The sequence below is a fragment of the Puntigrus tetrazona genome, unplaced genomic scaffold (genome assembly GCF_018831695.1).
Source record: "Puntigrus tetrazona isolate hp1 unplaced genomic scaffold, ASM1883169v1 S000000175, whole genome shotgun sequence".
NCBI classification, from domain to species: domain Eukaryota; kingdom Metazoa; phylum Chordata; class Actinopteri; order Cypriniformes; family Cyprinidae; genus Puntigrus; species Puntigrus tetrazona.
The window spans coordinates 224320-248845 of NW_025047846.1; the positions used below are offsets into that span (position 1 = coordinate 224320).

Consider the following 24526-nt stretch of genomic DNA (forward strand, 5'->3'; position numbering starts at 1 on the left):
CAGGAAGAGACTGATTTGTTATTTCTCCTTTCTGACTTAGTGATTTAATTCAATTTAATAAAAGCAAACAAGACTCAGCCATCAGTGGACAATTAAACGAAGATTCTGGAGAAGCATTTTTGGGTTTGTGATTGAATCTTTTTGGTTCTCATAGTAATTCAATTTTGAATAACTTTTGATCAGAAAGTGAATGTAAAGTTTAGATGTCATCTCAAACAGTGAAAATGGCTTCACTTTCTGTAGAAGAGCTTTCTTGTCCCGTGTGCTGTGAAATCTATAAGGTTCCAGTTTTTCTGTCATGTAGTCACAGTGTCTGTAAAGAGTGTCTTCAACAGTTCTGGAGAACCAAGAAAACTCAGGAGTGTCCTGTCTGCAGGACAAGATCCTCAAATGACCATCCACCAATTAATCTGGTGTTAAAATACTTGTCTGAGTCATTCCTGAAGGAGAGAAATGAGAGTCGTTCATCAGGATCTGAGGTGATCTGCAGTTTACACAGAGAGAAACTCAAACTCTTCTGTCTGGAGGACAAACAGCCTGCGTGTTTCGTGTGTAGAGATTCACTAAAGCATGTCAACCACACATTTAGACCAATCAGTGAAGTTGCTCTTTCATATAAGGTTGGTATTTCTCAATCACATACATCTGTTTTGATAACTAGTTTCTTCTGTTGAAATAGTGTCATACTAAAGTGTAGTTACTGAACAGTCTTTTAATCAACTTCACATTTTTAAAAGGTTCTGTTTCAGTTTATGTAGTATTTACAAAGATTAGCTTTGCTTTATGTTAGTTTTAACATACCTGTACACATACACCGTAAAATCATAAAGGGGGTAAAGCTTTTTCACAGCACTGTCTTATGATTCATTGCTTTATTGCAGTCTAGTGTTATCTGTATTTTTATTTTGTTCAATTCTAGAAGCAGCTCAATACAGCACAGAAGTCCTTACAGGAGAAACTTAGAAAGAGAAAAAAAATAAAAAGAGAATTTTAAAAAAACGTTCACATCAAAGTGAAGAAACTGAATCAAGAATCATTTTCAGTACAGCTGTAGGATCATATCTATTTTTTGTAAATGACAAGCTTCAGTCTGCTCGTGGATCTGTTATATGTCTGGTGTCTGAGTTTCTCTTGGATCTGAATGATGTGATGTTGATGTGATGTTGATGGAGATGATTGAAGTGAATGTGATTTGATTTCAGTCTCAAGCTGAGCACACAGAGAGTCAGATTAAACAGCAGTTTGAGAAACTTCATCAGTTTCTCAGAGATGAAGAAAAAGCTACAATCACTGCACTGAGAGAGGAAGAGGAGCAGAAGAAGCAGGTGATGAAGGAGAAGCTGGAGGAGATCAACAGACACATCTCAGCTCTTTCACACACAATCAAAGACACGGAGGAGATGATGAAAACCAGTGATGTCTGCTTTCTAAAGGTCTGATTTCAGATCATCCATTGATTGATTGATTGAGTTCTTGATGATCAATGGTGTGTTTGTTCTGCAGGAGTTTCCGGTCACGATGGAAAGGTGAGTGATCTGCTGGTGTCTCTGGTCTCTCTGCTTCTGAAACCAAAGCCACTGCAGTTCTGATCCTGAATGTTCTTCCAGAGTCCAGATCTCATCACAGCCGGATCCACAGACGCCTTCTGGAGCTTTGATTCATGTTCCACGATACTTGGGCAACCTGGCCTTCAGAGTCTGGAAGAAGATGCAGGACATTGTCCAAAACAGTGAGTCTGGAGAAGATCTGTGCTCTTACACATACACTGGAGATGATGCATGAGGGAATATTTACAGATTTCAGCATTAGGTGTGAATAACCAGATGAGCTACTAAACCAAAATAAACAAAAAATAAAAGAAGAACAACTTTGCTCCACATGATGTTTACAGTTAGAGTCATACAGCAGATGTGAGTTTACTTTGATTGATTGGCAAATCTAAAATATTCACTGTAACAACACTGACAGTAAAGCTGAATAAATTGAGAATTACAATTAGTTGAGTCTCAAATAAAAAGCACGATTCGGAACAAAACAAAATAATTCATAACAACATATTTACTTCTTTTTAACAGTGTTTAATTTGAAAGTATTCTTACATATTAATATCTAATAATTAATAATATACACACACACATACCTGTTTTTTTATTTTTTTGTTTGTCACACCTGAGTTCAATTTCTATAGCCACACCCAGACCCGATTATTGCCACACCTGTTCACAATCAAGAAATCACTTAAATAGGACCTGCCTGAAAAAAGTGAAGTAGACCAAAAGCTACACATTGTGTTGAAATCCAGAGAAATTCTTGAACAAAAGAGAAAGAAAGTATTTGAGATCTATCAGTCTAGAAAAGGTTATAAAGCCATTTGTAAAGCTTTGGGACTCCAGAAAACCACAGTGAGAGCCATTATGATACAAAATGATACAATAATAGAAAACACACCAGCAGGTCCACCTCTGAATGGTTGAAGAAAAACAAAATGACTTGATAACAAAATGAGTGGCCTGATCAAAGTCCTAACCTGAATCCTGTTGAGATGTTAAAGGCATGACGTTTAAAAGGACGATTCATGTTTGAAAACCCTACAATGTGGCTGAATTACAACAATTCTGCAAAGATGAGTTGGTCGAAATTCCTCCACAGCACTGTAACAGAATCACTGCCAGTTATCACAAACGCTTGACTTCAGTTGTTGCTGCTAAAGGTGGATCAACCAGTTACTAGCTTTAGGGGGCAAACACTTTTTCACACAGAGCCATGTGGGTTCGGATTTTATTTTCCCTTCATAATAAAAACGTTCATTTAAAAACTGCATGTCACGTTTACTTGTGTAATCGTTGATTAATATTTAAAATTGTTTGATGATCTTAAACATTAAAGTTCGACAAACATGCAAAAAAATTATTAATAAGGAATGGGGCCATTTCACTTTTTCACACCAAAGTATATGTATGTTAATATGTGTATGTTTATATGAATAATAGCCACAATAGACATATATGCAAATATGAGAATACTGAATGTAAAAATTATTCATTGTATTTGTATTTTTTATATCAAAATACTTCTTATATCGGTCATTTGTCGTCAGCTGCTAGAGAAATAAATAGACTTTGTGGCTGTTTGTGAAGTTGCTCTCTCTGTGTCAGAGGTAAAATAAGTATTAATATACAAGTATCTTTTATTTCAAATGTTTAATAGACACAGAAAAATCTATGTTTTAATGATTAATAGTGAAGCTCTAACTGACAGGAAAATCAGTGTTTGATGAATAGAGTGTCATAATTCATAATAATCTGTGTACGGTTCACTCTTGATCATTATATGAACATCAGAATAAAATCAGCTGTTGATTGTGTCTCATCAGCTCCTGTGATTCTGGATCCAAACACAGCTCATCCAGATCTTCTTCTGTCTGATGATCTGACCAGAGTGAGATACAGTGAGAACAATCAACCTCTTCCTGATAATCCAGAGAGATTTGACTCTTATTGTTGTGTTCTGGGTTCAGAGGGTTTTAAGTCAGGAACACACTGCTGGGATGTGGAGGTTAAAGAGAGTCTATGGTGGAGTCTTGGAGTAACTACAGAATCAAACCAAAGAAAGGGAGGTGTTTTCTTTAAAACTGATGTCTGGAGAGTACAGCAAGGATGTTCTGATCAGGCTGGTTTTACTGTTAGAGATGTTCCTCTTCAGGAACTGTAGGAGCCATTTGTTTACTTTATTTGAAGGTTTATATAGTTAATGTTTTTTGTTTTGCATCTATCGTTTATTTTGGAGATGTGCCCCCTCGGCAGGAGAATGAAGGCTTAAAGGTCTGGGGGTGGCCTACTGGAGCATGGCCTGCTGGGAGCACATGGTCTTTAGACCTTACCTTTTGTTTGTTGGCAGTCCAACCTTGAAACCAAGATTTGTAACAGCTTTGGCCAAGTTTGTTTTACTTTTTATTTTTTGTAATCAAGTCTAAATGTCAAGAAATGCACATTGAAGTTGGTTTTCCTTGGACTTACAAAAGCACAGTAAGTGTCTAAACCCTCAGCAGACCCAAGAGGTGACTAATTTGACAAATTGATTAAGGATAGTCACCACAGCAACTTTGAGCCTCGTCAATACGCTATGGGAATGAGATGTCTACACTACCGGACTTGCAAGTCCCTGCCTAGTTTGTATAACTGCACGGCTAAGGCAAGAGAATAGAGGAGCCCTGAGCCCTGAGTCCAATATGTAAAAAAAAAAAGACAAACGTAAGGGGAGTGCACCATTTCGCAAACCTCCTAGATGGAGACCCCTAACAAAGCCTTGGACTCCTAGCGGAGAAAGACCAGAGGACTCATAAGTAGTATTGATGGTATCTAGAATAACTTCTGTCCAGGCTTCCAGCAGGGAGGAGGAGTAAAGGGCTGCTGTTGTGGTGTGACTGTGTAAGGGTCCCCCTTTTCTTGCAGAACGGAATCCAGAGGCCCTGGTCGAAGGTCAATGCATGTTCGGTCTTTCCTTTGCGTCTCATTAAAAATCACTAATATTTATTCATCTTTTGGGTTTCCAATTATAGTACTGACCTTATACATAATTTTATCTGACTCCAATCTTTCGTGATTTTAGTTATATTTATTTAAATGTAACTGCTGATCCCTCTAGTTGTGATTAAATTTGGATCATTAATTATCTATAATATTTCCTAGTTTCGACTTATCGTTCGTTAGGAGTCTGGGTCACTTAGAGACCTTGTTTGGCCAGAACAGACTCACGACACATCTGGGCTAGTCCAGGTCTTAGTCAGAGGCTACCCCATAGATCGCTTACCTTAATCTCCTCGATAGACTCAAAAAGAGTAATTTTTTATGCATTCCCTAAGTAATAGCATGCTAAGCCAGTGTGGTGGCCAGAAGTCAAGATCTCAATTGTTCTCAATTGTAAGTCGCTTTGGATAAAAGCGTCTGCAAAATGACTAAATGTAAATGTAAATGTAAATCTCAAAAAACGTGCCCTCGGCTCCATCCATCGATCATTGATCTGACTCACCCTAGCATGCCAACAATGCGGAAAACCTCAGAAGTCACTAACCTACTAGAAAAGTTATTTCAGACAATGTTATAAGTTAAACAAGATTGACGTTTATTTTGCCAGACAAGAATAGGTTCCAAATTGGTACACTTGCACAACTGATCAGAAGTACAAAAATAACATAAAACAAACATAAAAGGTCGAGCTGCTCTGCACATGCCCGTAGTACGCGTCCAGGGATACCGTCTGGTCCAGCAGCCTTGCGCGCGTTGATCCGGCTCAGTGCGGTGTGCACCTCTGAGGAGGTGAGTGTGATGGGTGGGTCGGTTGAGGGGGTGATCTTGGTGACCTTTTCATTATTATCTCTCTCAAAGCGAGCGTAAAAGTCATTAAGCTCGTTCAGAAAGAAGACATTCGGTGCTGTGGGGGTGGAGTGGTTGGGTTTGTAGTCACTGTTGGCCTGAATGCCCTGCCACATGCGTCGAGGGTCAGAGTTGGAAAAGTGCTCCTCTAGCTTCAGCTTGTAGCAGTACTTGGCCTTTTTGATGCCCCTCTTCAGATTTGCCCTGGAAGTGCTGTAGGCTTGTGCGTCACCTGATCTGAAGGCAGTGTTGCATGCTTTCAACAGAAGACGCACCTCCTTGTTCATCCATGGCTTCTGATTTGGGTATGTGGTGATCTGTTTCTGGGTAGTGACACTGTCTATGGTGGTATTGATGTAATCCAGAACAGAGGAAGTGTAGTGGCCTATATCCGTATGAGAGCCACAGGTAGCCTGGGAAGCAAACATACTCCAGTCTGTGTGTTGAAACCTGTCCTGGAGTGTGGAGTCAGCCCCCGCTGGCCAGACTTTGATGGTCCTCACTGATGGCTTCACACGGTTGATGAGGGGAGTATTTGGGGTGAGGAACAAAGAAAGGTGATCTGATTGTCCTAGATGGGGAAGGGGGGTCACAGCATAGGCTTCAGCCATGTTTGTGTATACATGGTCCAAAGTTTTGTTTCCTCTGGTGTGACAGAAAACGTTTTGATGAAATTTAGGGAGTACTGTCTTCAAGTTGGAGTGATTAAAATCACCCGCAACAATAAATACAGCCTCCGGGTGAGCAGACTGTTGTTTACTGATGGCTGCATGAAGTTCTTTCATAGCAAGCTTGGCATCAGCATTGGGAGGAATATAAGCAGCAGTTATGATGGTGGAAGTGAACTCCCGTGGCAGATAAAACGGTCTACTCTTAACCATGAGAAACTCTAGGTTAGCTGAGCAGTGTCTCCCAATGATAACAGAGTTTGTGCACCAAGCATTGTTAATATAAATGCACAAACCCCGCCTCTGGTCTTACCGGAGTCATCCGCCGTTCTGTCTGCCCGGAATGTGTGGTGTCCAGCTATTCCTGACCAACAGACCCCAGCATGTTAGGTCAGGCCACATCTGTTCCACCACTGCCACTCTCAACACTGGCGTACCACAAGGCTGTGTGCTGAGCCTCTTCCTCTACTCCCTCTTCACCCACGACTGCAGACCTGTGTTTGGATCTAACACCATCATCAAGTTTTCAGACGATACTACGGTGATCGGTCTCATCAGCAACAACGATGAGACTGCCTACAGGGAGGAGGTCCAGCATCTGGCCACGTGGTGCAAAGAAAACAATCTGCTCCTTAACACCACCAAAACCAAGGAGCTCATTGTGGACTTCAGGAAGGTGAGAAGAGGCACACATGATCCCATCCACATCAATGGGATTGCTGTTGAGCCAGTCACATGCATCAAGTTCCTGGGAACCAACATATCTGAGGATCTGTCCTGGACCACCAACACCTCCAGCCTGGTCAAGAAGGCTCACCAGCGTCTTTTCTTCCTGAGGAAACTTAGGAAGAACCAGCTGTCCTCAGCCATCCTGGTGAACTTCTACCGCTGTACAATAGAGAGCATCCTAACGAACTGTGTCATAGTCTGGTATGGGAGCTGCTCTGTTGCTGAGCGTAAGGCACTGCAGCGGGTGGTGAAAATTGCCCAGCGCATCACAGGAACTCCACTTCCATCCATTGAGGAGATCCAGAAGAGACACTGTTTGCGTCGAGCACGCAGTATTCTTAAGGACTCCTCTCACCCTGCCCACAAACTGTTTTCCCTCCTGCCATCCGGCAGGCGATTCAGACTCCCCCGGACTAGAACAAGTAGACTGAGGAACAGATTTTTTACCAGAGCTATCTCACTACTGAATTCTACCCCCACTGACTTCTGCCCACCCACCCCCCCATCCCCACCCCATTAAAATAAAAGAAAAATGAAAAATATACAATGCACTGTTAACATTCATCGCACTCCACTGTACATAAACATATTGTAAATGTATGTACATATCCTTTGTACATACTCTTGTATATTTGTATACACATATCTATACTAGACTAGACTAGAAAACTATGTTGGCATTAGAGGAAGCGCCTTAGCATGGTTTAAATCATATCTATCTGACCGCTATCAGTTTGTGGCATTAAATGAGGAGGTATCATATTGATCAAAAGTGAAATATGGAGTTCCTCAAGGCTCAGTGCTAGGACCGTTACTTTTCAACCTGTACATGTTACCTCTGGGAGATATTATCAGGAGTCATGGTGTTAGTTTTCACTGCTATGCTGATGATACTCAACTCTATATTTCAGCGCAGCCTGGTGTTACACACCAAATTGAGAATCTAACAAAATGCATAGTCGATATAAAAAGCTGGATGATGAGTAACTTCTTAATGTTAAATTCTGAAAAAACAGAGGTGCTAATAATTGGACCTAAAAACCCACATATAATAATCTAGAACACAGCCTATCACTTGATGGCTGCTCTGTTAATTCTTCATCATCAGTTAGGAACCTAGGTGTGCTGTTTGACCATAATCTTTCCTTTGAAAATCATGTTTCTAGCATCTGTAAAACTGCGTTTTTCCATCTTAAAAATATATCTAAATTACGACCTATGCTTTCAACCTCTAATGCAGAAATATTAATTCATGCGTTTATGACCTCAAGGTTAGATTATTGTAATGCTTTATTGGGTGGTTGTTCTGCACGCTTAATAAACAAACTTCAGCTAGTCCAAAACACAGCAGCCAGAGTCCTTACTAGAACTAGGAAGTATGATCATATTAGCCCGGTTCTGTCAACACTGCACTGGCTCCCTATCAAACATCGAATAGATTTTAAAATCTTATTAATTACCTATAAAGCCCTGAATGGTTTAGCTCCTCGATACTTGAGCGAGCTCTTATCACATTATAGTCCTGCACGTCCGCTGCGTTCTCAAAACTCTGGCCATTTGATAATACCTAGAATATCAAAATCAACTGCGGGCGGCAGATCCTTTTCCTATCTAGCACCTAAACTCTAGAACAATCTCCCTAACTCTGTTCGGGAAGCAGACACACTCTGCCAGTTTAAATCTAGATTAAAGACACATCTTTTTAACTTAGCCTACACATAACACACCAACACACCTTTTATTATTCAAATCCGTTAAAGGATTTTTAGGCTGCATTACTTAGATTTGCTGGAACCGGGAACGCTACTCCTACAATACGATGTACTTGTGCCATCGTAAAAAGAATGGCATCTACGCTAATATTAGTCCTGTCTCTTTCTCAATCTGCTTTCACAGTTTGTATCCAGACTAGATGGTGGATCAGCACCCAGAGATTATGTTCATCAGAGACAAGAACACCTAGATGCGCCCCGTGGACCAATCACCAGATCCTGATGCACACACGCACACATTAAGTCATTTACACTACCTGACACAGGTGCGTTTAAAATTGAACTGGAAGTTAAGTGCTGGGCGTCCGGTCAGAGGAGAACTGACCCCAACTGAGTCTGGTTTCTCCCAAGGTTTTTTTTTTCTCCATTCTGTATGCATGGGGTTTTGTTTCCTTGCTGCTGCTGCCTCTGGCTTGCTTGGTTGGGGACACTTAACTTCTAGTGACTATCGTTGAATTGACTACAGAGACTGTCTCTGCATTTAATAAGAAATTGGTCACTCTCGTCATTATACATCCCTGTCATTATACTGTACAGTGCTTTGATGCAACCTGTGTTGTTAAAAGCTCTATATAAATAAAAATGATTGATTGATTGATTGATATCCCGTATATCTTTTTTGTACATAAACACCTGTAAATTGTTTATCACATATTTATCTTCTGTACATATTACCTATATGTGCACTTTATTTGTGTAATTTATATTGTACCTGTATCCTGCACTTGCTGCTTTTTGCACTCCTGGTTAGACCTAAACTGCATTTCGTTACTTTGTACTTGTACATGTGTAATGACAATAAAGTTGAATCTAATCTAATCTAATCTAATTATGCCTGGTCTTTAAAAAGTACAAAGTGTGGTGTATGAGGAGACACACCACACTACGGGCCGATCTGGCTACAGAATCACTCCTTGTTGTGTTTTCTCACTTTCCTTATATACTCAGACCAGACAAAGAGATACCAAATGTAGTTATAAAGACCTTTTGGTGTTTAGGTCCCTGTGCTCCAGTGTCACACCTGGCTGGAACACGTTCAGAGACCCAAAAGGAGGACACTCCTCTTTCTCAACAGAACACAGTTCTACCAAGTTCTCAATCTTCTCCATAATATAAGTGATTACTGTGAAATTGAGACCACTTTACCAATCGCACTGAGACCTTTCAAATGAGACCAAACTTGAAGCAACAGTAGATTAGTGCTATCACAAGACACAGGACACATGTTATATAATGCCTTATTCCTAATGAACTTTAAACCAAGTTCTTTGGGCAGAAGGAGGGGAAGCAGGAAGAGCAAAGGTGAGGAGGGTGTCATAAACACAACAGGGAGTGGTGTTGTTTACTGTCTTTTTGAAGTCCTTTTGTTCCTTTGGATATCCCTTCTCAGATCAGTCTTAATGAATAAAAGATTTTGATTCACCTCCTTACATTAGAGCCACAATAGACATGCAAATATGAGAATACTGAATGTAAAAATTGTTTACTGCATTTGTATTTTTTATATCAGTAAAAATACTTTTTATATCGGTCATTTGTCGTCAGCTGCTAGAGAAACAAATAAATACTTTGTGGCTGTTTGTAAAGTTGCTCTCTGTGTGTCAGAGGTGAAATAAATTTTAATATTCCAGTATCTTTTATTTCAAAAGACGCAGAAGAATCAATATTTTAATGATTAATAGTGAAGCTTTAACTGACTGGAAAATGTCTGTGTTTGAACAATAGGATGAGTGTCATAATTCATAATCTGTGTACGGTTCACTCTTGATCATTATATGAACATCAGAATAAAATCAGCTGTTGATTGTGTCTCATCAGCTCCTGTGATTCTGGATCCAAACACGGCTGATCCCCGTCTTCTTCTGTCTGATGATCTGACCAGAGTGAGATGCAGCGAGAACAATCAACCTCTTCCTGATAATCCAGAGAGATTAATTCCTTGTGTTCTGGGTTCAGAGGGTTTTAACTCAGGAACACACTGCTGGGATGTGGAGGTTAAAAAGAATCCAGACTGGAGTCTTGGAGTAACTAAAGAATCAAACCAAAGAAAGGGACGTGTTTTCTTTGACACTGATGTCTGGAGTGTACAGCACAGATGTTCTGATCAGTTTGGTTTTCGTGTTAAACAGGATCTTGATCGTGTGAGAGTGTATCTGGACTATGACAGAGGAACAGTGTTATTCTCTGATCCTGTAACTAACACACATCTACACACATTCACAACCACCTTCACTCACACACTCTTTCCTTTCTTCTATACTGGTTTGTCTCTGAAGATCTTACCTGTCAGTAATCAGTGAACACACCTAACGGTCTGGATCAATCTGCTTATAACTTTTACACTCATCATGTTTTCAGTATTTAATTCTTATTACAATTTCATTTGTTCAACATGAGACTACATGAATAAATGAATAATTGTCAATAATTATCCGCGTAGAATTGAAGGAAATATAAATACCATAGAAATTATTGGTTATAATTGTTTATAAATAAGTCTCTTGATTCACTGAAAACATCTCTAGGTTACATATGTATCCCTGGTTCCTCGAAGGAAACAGATGCTGCATTAAGACACTATAGGAATGCATCTAGTGTAACCATGCTCTAAAGAGTATGTGTAATCAGAACAAAGAATGGGTGAGACGTCATAAAACGAGTGCAGTCAGGGATGCCAGAAGTGTGTTTACGAGACACAGGTTACATATGTAACTTAGAGATGTTCCTCTTCAGGAACTTTGAGCCTCGTCAATACACTAGAGGAATGAGACCTACACCACCAGACTTGTCCCTGCCTAGTTTATATAACTGCACAGCTAAGGTGAGAGAATAGAGGAGCCCCGGGTGGCTTGCAAGTCCAATCTGTAAGAAAAGACAAACATAAGGGAAGATGGCGACCAATCCTCAGGCCGCGGCTCGAGCAGACAACTGACCAAGCTGGGGCTGTTGTGGCTGCTCCGCCCAGTAGCCCCTTCATCCACCTCAACCTCAATGGTCTTTCCTCGAGAATCTTTTATCAAGCACTCCCCATCACCACTTATAACTACTTTTAATTCCATAGAATTCAATGCAGTCAAAAATACAGACTGCGAGAAAATATTCAATATAAAGCATCACTTTAAATAATCGTAACACACACGTGCTGATTCCACACACAAGCCTTTTCTCCCCTCAGGAAGAAACGCGTCATAGCAGCAGCAGACAACACACAAACTGTGTATCCCCACCCGTAAAATAGTTTGGGAGGGGAAAAACACAGCATGAAATGCTGCCCGCTCTCGTCTTGTCTTCACTTGTAAATGGTAAAGGAAGACAACTCACCAAATAAGATACACACACACACAGAACACATCGCTGAAGGACAAAAAGCAGAAACCGGCTGCACTCCACATGCTTATATATATATATATAATTTTTATAAACATTCATTATATATTCAGCGTGTTTTATAGTCTAGAATTCTTTTATGCCACATGTACTGATCAACACCCTTACACTTAATCATGGTGTTTGTTATGGGCAAACCGTAATGTTAGAGTTATGTATTGACATTATGCAACTTTGACCCTTCAGTTTCAGCTTCCATCTGGTATAACAGGTCTTGTTCTAGGTCATGACATGACATGGCCTCTATATAGTATCTTAGACTGGTATGGGCACCAGGGGAATCTGAGGGAATGAAGATTCTGACGCACAAAAAGATATGTGACTAGTCATAACTTATGTGACGAACATGTCTGAAGTCTTTGTTTTGCCTGTTTCTTTTACATATCTTGCTCTGTCCTTTCCTCTATAAATAAAGTGACTTGCGATCTGAGCTTCGGAGGCAAAAGCAGGCAGGGAGGCAGGAAAGGAGGCAAAGGGAGGCAAAGGCCTGCCCGGCCCCCGGCCTCAGGCGGACTGGAATCCGTCTGGAGGCAAAAGGGAGGTAAAGGAGATTTCCTGGGTATTTGCCCGTGTGCCCATCCACATGTGCTTTGTGGATTTGGAAGGGCATTTGACCAAGTCCCTTTCAGTGTCCTGTGGGGGCTACATTGCCGTATGGGGTAAGGAATCCTTTGCTAAGGGCTGTCCGGTCCCTGTATGATCGGAGCAGGAGCTTGCTTTGCATTGCCAGCAGTAAGTCAGACTCGTGTTCACTATTTTTATGGACAGCATTTCTTACATGCAGCTAGGTGCCGGAGGGGGTCCAGTATGGTGACCATTGGATATCATCTCTGCTTTTTGCATCCGATTGTGAAGCGGCTAGGATGAGAATCATCACCTCTAAGTCTGAGGCCATGGTTCTCCGTCGGTCAAGGGTGGCTTGCCCCCTACAGGTTGGCGGGGAGTTCCCCCCTCAGGTGGAAAAGTTTAAGTATCTTGGGGTCTTGTTCACGAGTGAGGGAAGGATGGAACAAGAGATCAAAGGACGGTTCGGTGCAGCTTCTGCAGTAATGCGGTTCATGTACTGGTCTGTCCTGGTGAAGAAGGAGATGAGCTGCAAGGGGAAGCTCTCGATTTACTGGTCAGTCTACATTCCTTCTCTCACCGATCCTTTTCTCAAATAGAAAACCAAGACTGCCTTCCAAGAATCATCCCAATTGAGATGGTCGTCAGAGATATTTGATGATGTGGAAGCAGAGATATGCAGACTTCCGTTTGAGAAACAGCAACACAGTTAAAAAAATTCAGTAAACTGCTTATTGAATTGTTTAACCAGGGTTTATACATTAATTTCCTTGACAGAATTCAAGATAAATTCTTTAAACTACTGGAGCTGACCATTTTAAATGATTATTAAAGAGCAAGCAAACTATGCCAAAACCGCAGACCTTCACTCAGTGTCTGAATTCACTCACTCGTTTTCATTCACTCCTTCAAGTAAACTCTATGAGTGACTGATGTCTAATAGCAAACGAGGGTGTAGGGGTCGAATTTAGATACAGCCCTAGATATTGGGGCAGTTCAGAGTTTGCTCCGACACCTTCCCTCCTGCTCCAGACAGAGTTTTCATGCAGAGACAACGGTTGTGTAGCAGTGCTGACTTCTCTCCTGCTCCAAACTGAGTTTCTCATGAACTGTTAATGGATTTTATTCCAGATTGATATTGAGAAAAAGGTATTGTGGCTCTTTTGTTTTTTCTTTTGTCCTTAAGGTTAGTTAAGCTCCTTCTTGCATTAGTTGAAGTGTTTTGTTTGTTATTTTAGGCCTTGCTCTCTCCTTAATCTTTGCGCCCATTTATACCGTTATTTTCTTTTTTGTAAATAAAATGATGTTATATAATATCATCAATCATCTGTAGGTATGACAATAATATTAACAATAGCAGTGGCTATCACAAGTCTGTCCACAATCATCAATTTTTTTTTATCCTAACAATGACAACAGATTATCTGTCAAACACAGTACCTGCCTGACTGTGAATCTGCTTCAGGACCTGAACGTTTTGGTTCACATAACACACACCAGACAAGAGGGCTGCAACCAGCTGAAACCTGATTGGCTCTTGAAGAGCCCCTGTCCTGTCACTCATGGCTGATCTACGTCAAAGCCAATGTTGCCAAATTGAGCTACTTTCTCATTGTTGCAAGTTCTATTTTTTATTTTTTTTTGACAAGGAGCTATTTTAAAATATTTTTTTTTTTAGTAAACCTTTTTTTTACTTGGCCACACCCTGCCATGGTCCTCTCATGTTTGCTCTGTTATGTCAATAGGTCTGCGCACACCACCATTTCATTATAATCATCAATAATCGAAAATAATATGAGCATCACTTCAGAAACTGCTGATTGAAAGAACCTGCATTTAAAGACTGGTTTTAGTCTATTATGGGAAATACCTCATATTAACTCATAATAACTTTGTGCAAAGACTGCAAAGTCATAGTAAATGCTAATAAGATCTTAATAAACATTCACTGACCAGACACATGGCATGTAAACATTACCAAAAAATCTCTCTGTTGAGGACACTGAATGTTCTTTAGCACTTCACATTACTGAACATGGATCAATCAGCAGTACTGACGACTTATCAGACTTATCTGGTCTTAATGCGTTGTGTTTGTCATAATCTAGCTTTTTCTTGCGCTTATGAGAAAACATTGCAGAAGTTTCTGTATTTCTTAGTCAGAGACATATTATAAGACAAATTATATACAAAGCTATGTACGCTGCAATCAATGACAGTGAAGGGTCGCTCAGAATTGTAAAGGTGTGTGTAACAAGATGGATATCTGTTAATTAAAATTAAAAACACACTTTGGAGTTGTACAGGAAATGAAACACTGTTTTATAGCAAAGGAACCTTGTAAAAAAAACCGTCTCCTTTTATGATTGGATGTTAAAGGGTTAAACACACCTGAAGATGATCAGAAACTCCTCCCTCTTAAAACACTTACCAGGAAGAGAATGACTTGTTATTCGGTCTCTCTGTCATTCTGATTTTCTTTTCTTTGATAAAAACGAAGAATCAGCCATCAGAGGACAACTATAAAAAGACTTTGGAGAAGCATTTTTGGGTTTGTTTATAAACAGAGAAGATCTTTGTGATTCTTGTAGTTATTCATTTCTAAAACCGTTGATCAGAAAGTGAAAGTAAAGTTTAGATTTCAGCTCAAACTGTGAAAATGGCTTCATCAGCTGAATATGACTATAATTGTCCCGTGTGCTGTGAAATCTTCAAGACTCCTGTTCTTTTATCATGTAGTCACAGTGTCTGTAAAGAGTGTCTTCAACAGTTCTGGAGAACCAAGAAAACTCAGGAGTGTCCTGTCTGCAGGAGAAGATTCTCACATGAACTTCCTCCATTAAATCTAGCATTACAAAACTTGTGTGAGTCGTTCCTGAAGGAGAGAAATGAGAGTCGTTCATCAGGATCTGAGGAGATCTGCAGTTTACACAGAGAGAAACTCAAACTCTTCTGTCTGGAGGACAAACAGCCTGCGTGTTTCGTGTGTAGAGATTCAAAACAACATGAAAATCACAAATTCAGACCAATCAGTGAAGTTGTTCCTTCATATAAGGTTGGTATTTCTCTCATTTTGCTCAACTTTATGTGACATGTAGTCTTCTGTGGAAAAGGTATTTGCTCCCATAATGATTTCTTCAGCTTTTTATGTATACTAATTAGTTTAGTTACTGGATAAGACCTTTTAAAGTTAACCTTAACCTTTAATATCACTGTATTCTCTTCACTTCACTGTAATCTGGTGTTTTATATATATTTCTATTTTGTTCAATTCCAGGAGGAGCTCAATACAGCACTTAAGTCCTTACAGGAGAAACATAGAAAGAGAGAAGACATAAAAGAAGAGTTTGAGAAAACAGTTCAACACATCAAGGTGAAGAAACTGAATCAAGAGTCATTTTCAGTACAGCTGTAGATCACTATATATATATTTTTTTTGTAAATGATGAGCTTCAGTCTGCTCGTGGATCTGTTATATGTCTGGTGTCTGGGTTTCTCTCGGATCTGAATGATGTGATGTTGATGTGTGTTGATGGAGATGATTGAAGTGAATGTGATTTGATTTCAGTCTCAAGCTGAGCACACAGAGAGTCAGATTAAACAGCAGTTTGAGAAACTTCATCAGTTTCTCAGAGATGAAGAAGAAGCTACAATCACTGCACTGAGAGAGGAAGAGGAGCAGAAGAAGCAGGTGATGACAAAGAAGCTGGAGGAGATCAACAGACACATCTCAGCTCTTTCACACACAATCAAAGACACGGAGGAGATGATGAAAACCAATGACGTCTGCTTTCTAAAGGTCTGATTTCAGATCGTCCATTGATTGATTGATTGATTGATTGACAATTGATTGAGTTCTTGATGATCAATGGTGTGTTTGTTCTACAGGAGTTTCCGGTCACGATGGAAAGGTGAGTGATCTGCTGGTGTCTCTGGTCTCTCTGCTTCTGAAACCAAAGCCACTGCAGTTCTGATCCTGAATGTTCTTCCAGAGTCCAGATCTCAACACAGCCGGATCCACAGACGCCTTCTGGAGCTTTGATTCATGTTCCACGATACTTGGGCAACCTGGCCTTCAGAGTCTGGAAGAAGATGCAGGACATTGTCCAAAACAGTGAGTCTGGAGAAGATCTGTGCTCTTACACATACACTGGAGATGATGCATGAGGGAATATTTACAGATTTATATATACATGCATATACATACGTGACAATGACTGTTATCTGAGTAGTGTAGCAAGCAATTACAAATAGAGGAACAAATAAATGGAAATCAAAAAGGAATATAATGACTTGGATGATTCGTCACATCAGCTTTAGATCAGGGCAGTCTAAATTCGGTCCAGTGTCCAGCAGAGTTTAGCTCCAACTTGCCTTAACATGCTGCTTCAGGTGTGTTTAATTAGGGTTGGAGTTAAACTCTGCAGGACACAATATATAAAAGTGGTTTGAATGAATGATTCAATAACAAATACATTTTATATCAGTAATTAATCCTCAGCTGCTGGAGAAACACTAATCAATAAAAAACATTATTTGAAGCAGCAGTTACTTTTTCATTTTAAGGTGATTTTCTCTATTTTGATCACCACTATAGACATCAGTGTTTATATCCAAACTATACAAAGATGTATCACAGTATTTCTGTGATAATACGAATGATTGTAAGACATAAATAATATTTTGTGGTTGAAAAGACTGTTCCTTTCTAAACCTGGTAACTGCTGTCTCTGTGTCAGCCGTCAAACAGATTTTAAGCTTCCAGTGTAATTTTTTTCAAAGGTTTAATAGAAATCAATATTTTAATTATTGTTAGTTGAATCAAAGGCTCAGGTCGTTCTTGGTTTCAACAGACATTTATTTGGACACGAGTCTGTAGTATGTCTTGTACATTATAGTCAATTATTTCAATCATTTTTATTTATATAGCGCTTTTAACAACACAGGTTGCATCAAAGCACTGTACAGTATAATGACAGGGATGTATAATGACGAGAGTGACCAATTTCTTATTAAATGCAGAGACGGTCTCTGTAGTCAATTCAACGATAATCACTAGAAGTTAAGTGTCCCCAACCAAGCAAGCCAGAGGCGACAGCGGCAAGGAAACAAAACCCCATGCATACAGATTGGAGAAAAAAAAAACTTGGGAGAAAACAGACTCAGTTGGGGTCAGTTCTCCTCTGACCGGACGCCCAGCACTTAACTTCCAGTTCAATTTTAAACGCAGCTGTGTCAGGTAGTGTAAATGACTTAGTGTGTGTGTGTGTGTGTGCATCAGGATCTGGTGATTGGTCCACGGGGCGCATCTAGGTGTTCTGGTCTCTGATGAACATAATCTCTGGGTGATGATCCACCATCTAGTCTGGATACAAACTGTGAAAACAGATTGAGAAAGAGACAGGACTAATATTAGCGTAGATGCCATTCTTTTTACGATGTCACAAGTACATCGTATTGTAGGAGTAGTGTTCCCGGTTCCAGCAAATCTAAGTAATGCAGCCAAAAAATCCTTTAACGGATTTGAATAATAAAAGGTGTGTTGGTGTGTTATGTGTAGGCTAAGTTAAAAGGATGTGTCTTTAGTCTAGATTTAAACTGGCAGAGTGTGTCTGCTTCCCGAACAGAGTTAGGGAGATTGTTCCAGAGTTTAGGTGCTAGATAGGAAAATGATCTGCCGCCCGCAGTTGATTTTGATATTCTAGGTATTATCAAATGGCTAGAGTTTTGAGAACGCAGCGGACGTGCAGGACTATAATGTGATAAGAGCTCGCTCAAGTATTGAGGAGCTAAACCATTCAGGGCTTTATAGGTAATTAATAAGATTTTAAAATCTATTCGATGTTTGATAGGGAGCCAGTGCAGTGTTGACAGAACCGGGCTAATGTGATCATACTTCCTAGTTCTAGTAAGGACTCTAGCTGCTGCGTTTTGGACTAGCTGAAGTTTGTTTATTAAGCGTGCAGAACAACCACCCAATAAAGCATTGCAATAATCTAACCTTGAGGTCATAAACGCATTAATTCATATTTCTGCATTAGAGGTTGAAAGCATAGGTCGTAATTTAGATATATTTTTAAGATGGAAAAACTCAGTTTTACAGATGCTAGAAACATGATTTTCGAAGGAAAGATTGCTGTCAAACAGCACACCTAGGTTCCTAACTGATGATGAAGAATTAACAGAGCAGCCATCAAGTGATAGGCTGTGTTCTAGATTATTATATGTGGGGTTTTTAGGTCCAATTATTAGCACCTCTGTTTTTTCAGAATTTAGCATTAAGAAGTTACTCATCATCCAGCTTTTTATATCGACTATTCAATTCAATTCAATTCAAGTTTATTTGTATAGCGCTTTTTACAATGGCTATTGTTCCAAAGCAGCTTCACAAAAGCAAATCATTCCACAGACAAAAGCAAATCATTACACAACAAAAGCAAATCACTACACAGCAGGATGAATTACAATACAAGAAAATTCAAGATAGAATTAGTCCAGACGGAAGGTTAAGTTTTCCTCCACGTCATCGCAGGAAGGTCATCTCCTCACAGGGTCCACAGGGTCCAAGGTTAAGTTTAAGTTTTCCTCGACGTCATCGCAGGAAGGTCATCTCCTCACAGGGTCCAATGGAGAGGCTCGGTAACTAGATGCCTCGGGATGTGCATCCCGAGGTGGAGACAAGGATAATTAGCGTAGCGGCCATTCATACTATTGGGAATCATAATGTACTGTAGCATGGGTTTATGTGAATCTTTATGAGAATGCTTTGCTAAAAAGATATGTCTTTAGCCTAGACTTAAACTGAGAGAGTGTGTCTGATCCCCGAACATTAGTAGGAAGGTTATTCCAGAGTTTGGGTGCCAAATGTGAAAACGCTCGACCACCTTTAGTGGACTTTGCTATACGAGGAACTACCAGGAGCCCTGAGTTTTGAGATCTTAAAGAGCGTGGCGGGTTGTAGCGAGACAGAAGGCTGGTCAGATAAGTGGGGGCTAAACCATTTAGAGCCTTGTAGGTCAGTAACAGTACTTTATAATCAATTCGGAAATGAACAGGCAGCCAGTGCAGGGAGGATAAAACTGGGGTTATATGATCATATTTCCTTGTCCTGGTAAGAACTCGAGCGGCTGCGTTCTGCACTAACTGAAGCTTGTTTATTGAAGATGCTGGACAACCAGCGAGCAGCGCATTACAGTAATCCAGTCTAGATGTCATGAACGCATGAACTAGCTTTTCTGCATCTGAGAGAGAGAGCATGTGTCTGAGTTTAGCAATATTTCTAAGATGAAAGTAGGCAGATTTTGTAACATGAGTGATATGGTGTTCGAAGGACAAGTTGCTGTCTAATATCACACCCAAGTCTTTAACTGTCGGAGTAACATTTATATCACAACCATCTAATTGTAGTTTGAGCTCAGAAATTTGCTGTAAACATGAATTTGGTCCAATAAGAAGCACCTCTGTTTTATTAGAGTTTAATAGAAGAAAATTTCTGGTCATCCAGTCTTTTATGTCTTTAACACACTCTGTTAATTTAGACATTTCTGATAACTCATCAGGCTTAGATGAAATGTATAGCTGTGTGTCATAACTGTGGAAATTAACCCCGTGCTTTCTAATAATGTTCCCCAGGGGCAGCATGTATATCGAGAACAGTAAGGGGCCTAAAACTGATCCTTGAGGCACACCACACTTTACAGGCATTGTACTAGAGCGGTCTCCGTTTATATCTACAAATTGATAACGGTCTGATAGGTATGATTTAAACCACTTTAAAGTCTGTCCCTGTACACCAGCGGTGTTTAAACGCTCCAGGAGAATATTATGATCTATAGTGTCAAATGCAGCAGTGAGATCCAGTGAGAATGCAGCATTCTGTTAGATTCTCAATTAGTTGTGTAACACCAGGCTGCGCTGAAATATAGAGCTGAGTATCATCAGCATAGCAGTGAAAGCTAACACCATGACTCCTGATAATATCTCCCAGAGGTAACATGTACAGCTTAAAAAGTAACGGTCCTAGCACTGAGCCTTGAGGAACTCCATATTTCACTTTTGATCGATATGATACCTCCTCATTTAATGCCACAAACTGATAGCGGTCAGATAGATATGATTTAAACCATGCTAAGGCACTTCTTTTTCTAGTCTCAAGAGAATGTTGTGATCGATAGTATCGAATGCTGCGCTAAGATCTAATAGCACTAATAACAAGATAAAACCATGATCAGATGATAAAAGCAGGTCATTAGTAACTCTAATGAGAGCAGTCTCAGTACTATGGTACGGTCTAAAACCTGATTGGAAATCCTCACAGACACCATTTTTTTCTAAAAAGGAATACAGTTGTGAGGATACTACCTTTTCTAGTATCTTTGACAGAAAAGGGAGATTAGAGATTGGTCTGTAATTTACTAAGTCTTTGGGATCAAGATGTGGTTTCTTAATGAGAGGTTTAACTACAGCCAGTTTGAAGGTTTTGGGAACATATCCTAATGACAATGATGAATTAATAATGTTCAAAATAGGATCTATGACCTCTGGAAGCAGATCTTTTAATAGTTTAGATGGAATAGGGTCTAACATACATGTTGCTGGTTTAGATGATTTAACAAGTTTGTACAAGTCTTCTTCTCCTATAATAGAGAAAGAGTGTAATTTTTCTTCAGGGGATCTAAAGCTCACTATCTGATGTGAAACTGTAGTTGACGGCTGCATAGTTACAAGTTTATCTCTGATGGTATCAATCTTAGAAGTAAAGAAATTCATGAACTCATTGCAGCTATACTCTTGGGGCATATTAGCACCTGCTGATGCTTTATTTTTTGTTAATTTAGTTACTGTACTGAATAAATACCGGGGGTTGTGTTTGTTTACTTCTAAAAGGGATGAAAAATAATCTGATCTTGCAATTTTTAATGCTTTTCTGTATGACAGCATACTCTCCCGCCAGGCAATACGAAATACTTCTAATTTGGTTTTTCTCCACCTGCGCTCCATTTTCGGGCTGCTCTCTTTAGGGTGCGTGTGTTGTCATTATACCATGGAGTCAGATTGTTTTCTTTTATCTTTTTTAAGTGCAAAGGAGCAACTGTATCTAAAGTGCTAGAAAAAAGAGAGTGCATAGTTTCTGTTACATCATCAAGTTTTTGCGTCGTATTGGATGAGCTAAGGAATTGAGATAAGTCAGGAAGGTTATTTAGAAAGCTTTCTTTTGTGGTGGAAGTGATGGTTCTACCATACTTGTAATAAGGTGCAGAGTTTACAGGTTTAACTATAAAGAGTTCACACAAGACTAGATAGTGATCTGAAATGTCATCACTTTGCTGCAGTACTTCAACTATTTTAACATCCATTCCATGTGACAGTATTAGATCTAGAGTATGATTTTGACAATGAGTAGGTCCAGAGACGTGTTGTCTGACCCCAATGGAGTTCAAAATGTCTAAGAAAGCTGATCCTAATGAGTCTTTTTCATTATCAACATGGATATTAAAATCGCCAACAATTAAGACTTTATCTGCGGCCAGTACTAACTCAGTTAGAAAATTCTCTAATGAAATCTGTGCTGTGCCCTGGTGGCCTGTATACAGTAACCAGTACAAACATGACAGAAGATTTATCACTAGCACATGATTCTGTAGATAATGTTATATGAAGCACCAAAACTTCAAATGAGTTATACTTAAAGCCTGTCCTTTGAAAAGTACTAAGAATATTGTTATAGTCTTGCATCCCTTTTATGTCCCGACAATGCCGTCAGAACTACGAAAAAACAATACATAAAACTTATATTAACCCTCTAAAAGTGGAGCTTGAACATAATAATAAACCAAAAAATACATACAAAAGCAATAAATATACGGCAAAGCAATTAACAAGATAAACACACACCTCATTGACCTCTCTCCCTCAAGAGGAATAAACTTGGATGATTACAACAATTCTTAAACAAGCAAAAAAAAAAAAAAAAAAATATATATATATATATATATATATATATATATATATATATATATATATATATATATATATATATATATAGTCAGGATCTGTAATCTGCCATGCCTTATTTTCGCTTACGAGATGGTCCCAATTTTCCTGTGTTTCTTTCTCTCAGCTAATTAAGTTTATTAGTCCCAGCCCTGTCTAGTTAGCTTCCCTATTTAAGTGGCTTTCTTTTTGTCGTTTGTGTTTGGTTATTTTTGTTTGCTGGTGCCCTTTTTAGGTTCATGTGTTCAAGTTCTCTTGAATCATCTCTTTTTCTTTGAATTTTTTGTCCCTGGGTTTCTGATAATCTGATATTTTTCTGTCTACTCTTGAGAGAAGTAATTTGCCTTTTTGGAGTAGTTTTTGTTTGGACTGTTATTTGTTTTGCCCTTGAAATAAAAGATATTCTTTTTTTTTTTTTTTTTTTACTTTTGTGTCTTGCATTTGCAATCTGTGTACGGTTCACTCTTGATCATTATATGAACATCAGAATAAAATCAGCTGTTGATTGTGTCTCATCAGCTCCTGTGATTCTGGATCCAAACACGGCTCATCCCCGTCTTCTTCTGTCTGATGATCTGACCAGAGTGACATTCAACGAGAACCATCAACCTCTTCCTGATAATCCAGAGAGATTTGACTCTTATTGTTGTGTTCTGGGTTCAGAGGGTTTTAACTCAGGAACACACTGCTGGGATGTGGAGGTTAAAGAGAGTCTATGGTGGAGTCTTGGAGTAACTACAGAATCAAACCAAAGAAAGGGATGTGTTTTCTTTAACACTGATGTCTGGAGTATACAGAGAGGATATTCTGATCAGACTGGTTTTCCTGTTGAACAGGATCTTGATCGTGTGAGAGTGTATCTGGACTATGACAGAGGAACAGTGTCATTCTCTGATCCTGTAACTAACACACATCTACACACATTCACTACCACCTTCACTCACACACTCTTTCCTTTCTTCAGTACTCTTACTTCTCTGAAGATCTTACCTGTCAGTAATCAGTGAACACACCTGAAGATCTGGATCAACCTGCTTTTAACTTTTACACTCATCATGAGACTAATATTTAATTCTTATCACAGTTTCATTTGTTCGACATGAGACTACGTGAATAATTGTGAATAGTTTTCAGTGTAGAATTCAATGAAATAGAAATACTATAACAATGTGATTTAAATCTAAAATCTCTTTAAAAAGTTTGTCTCAGTTTCAGAATTAGAGGAATAATTTATCTTTATTACATTAAAAACAGTGATTATATGATTTAGTGTACTCACTTTTAATGTAAACAAACATGAATTATATTATTCTATTGTTTTTGTTTTTTTATTCTGTTTAGTTTCTGTTTAGTACATCAAGCTAAATGTAAGTATTTTGAGTAATTTTATTGTATTTTGTATTTGTAATTTGTAATTTGTAATTTTCCTTTTATTCACAATAATCCTGGTGCAAAGCACATTCAAGTATATTTCATTGTAAATCTTATTTTTAAATCTAAATTTCTTTTTGTCTAAAGTGTAAATCATGTTATTTTAAAATGTATTTTTCAATGTTACCCTTTTAAATGTAAAAAAAAAAATTAATTGGAAATAATTCTATTATCCTATTAAACTCCTATGCTATTCTATTTTATTTACATTTAAATCTTAAATCTGAAAAAACAAAAATGTAATAATGGATCATTTGAGAAGTTTTTTGAAAGGTTTCTAGTAAAATTCTTATTTGTGTTAAATATTAAGTCAAAAAATGGGTATTTCAATAAAGAGTCATTTGAGGAAAAGTTTTTAAAAAAATCATGAATCAAATAATTGTTTCGTAAAAACATTTTTACTTATGATAAATGTTGACGCAAACAATCTTAACTTTTAAATACTGTATAATTTTAAATCATTTTTAAATGAAAAACTCGTATTTTTATCGTATTTTTGACCTTCAGATGTTAACTGATGGACTGTGGATGTTTTTTATCAGACTCTCATCCCGACAGCACCCATTCACTGCAGTGCGTCCAACTCACATTTGAAATAAAAAAAAATCAC

General features: G+C 38.8%; 2 protein-coding genes across 2 annotated transcripts; both read left to right on the top strand.

Moving 5' to 3' along the window:
* The first annotated feature begins 224 nt into the window (after nt 1–224).
* Nucleotides 225–4618, top strand: LOC122333064 (E3 ubiquitin-protein ligase TRIM35-like). Its single transcript, XM_043230563.1, has 5 exons — nt 225–620; nt 1203–1433; nt 1504–1526; nt 1608–1729; nt 3374–4618. The coding sequence occupies exons 1-5, from the start codon at nt 225–227 to the stop codon at nt 3709–3711; spliced, it is 1110 nt and encodes a 369-aa protein (XP_043086498.1). The 3' UTR covers nt 3712–4618.
* A 10300-nt stretch (nt 4619–14918) lies between these two features.
* Nucleotides 14919–23750, top strand: LOC122333061 (nuclear factor 7, brain-like). Its single transcript, XM_043230562.1, has 6 exons — nt 14919–15547; nt 15770–15865; nt 16061–16291; nt 16381–16403; nt 16485–16606; nt 23005–23750. Exons 1-6 carry the CDS (start codon nt 15152–15154, stop codon nt 23490–23492), a joined length of 1356 nt encoding a protein of 451 aa, XP_043086497.1. The 5' UTR covers nt 14919–15151; the 3' UTR covers nt 23493–23750.
* Nucleotides 23751–24526: the final 776 nt, after the last annotated feature.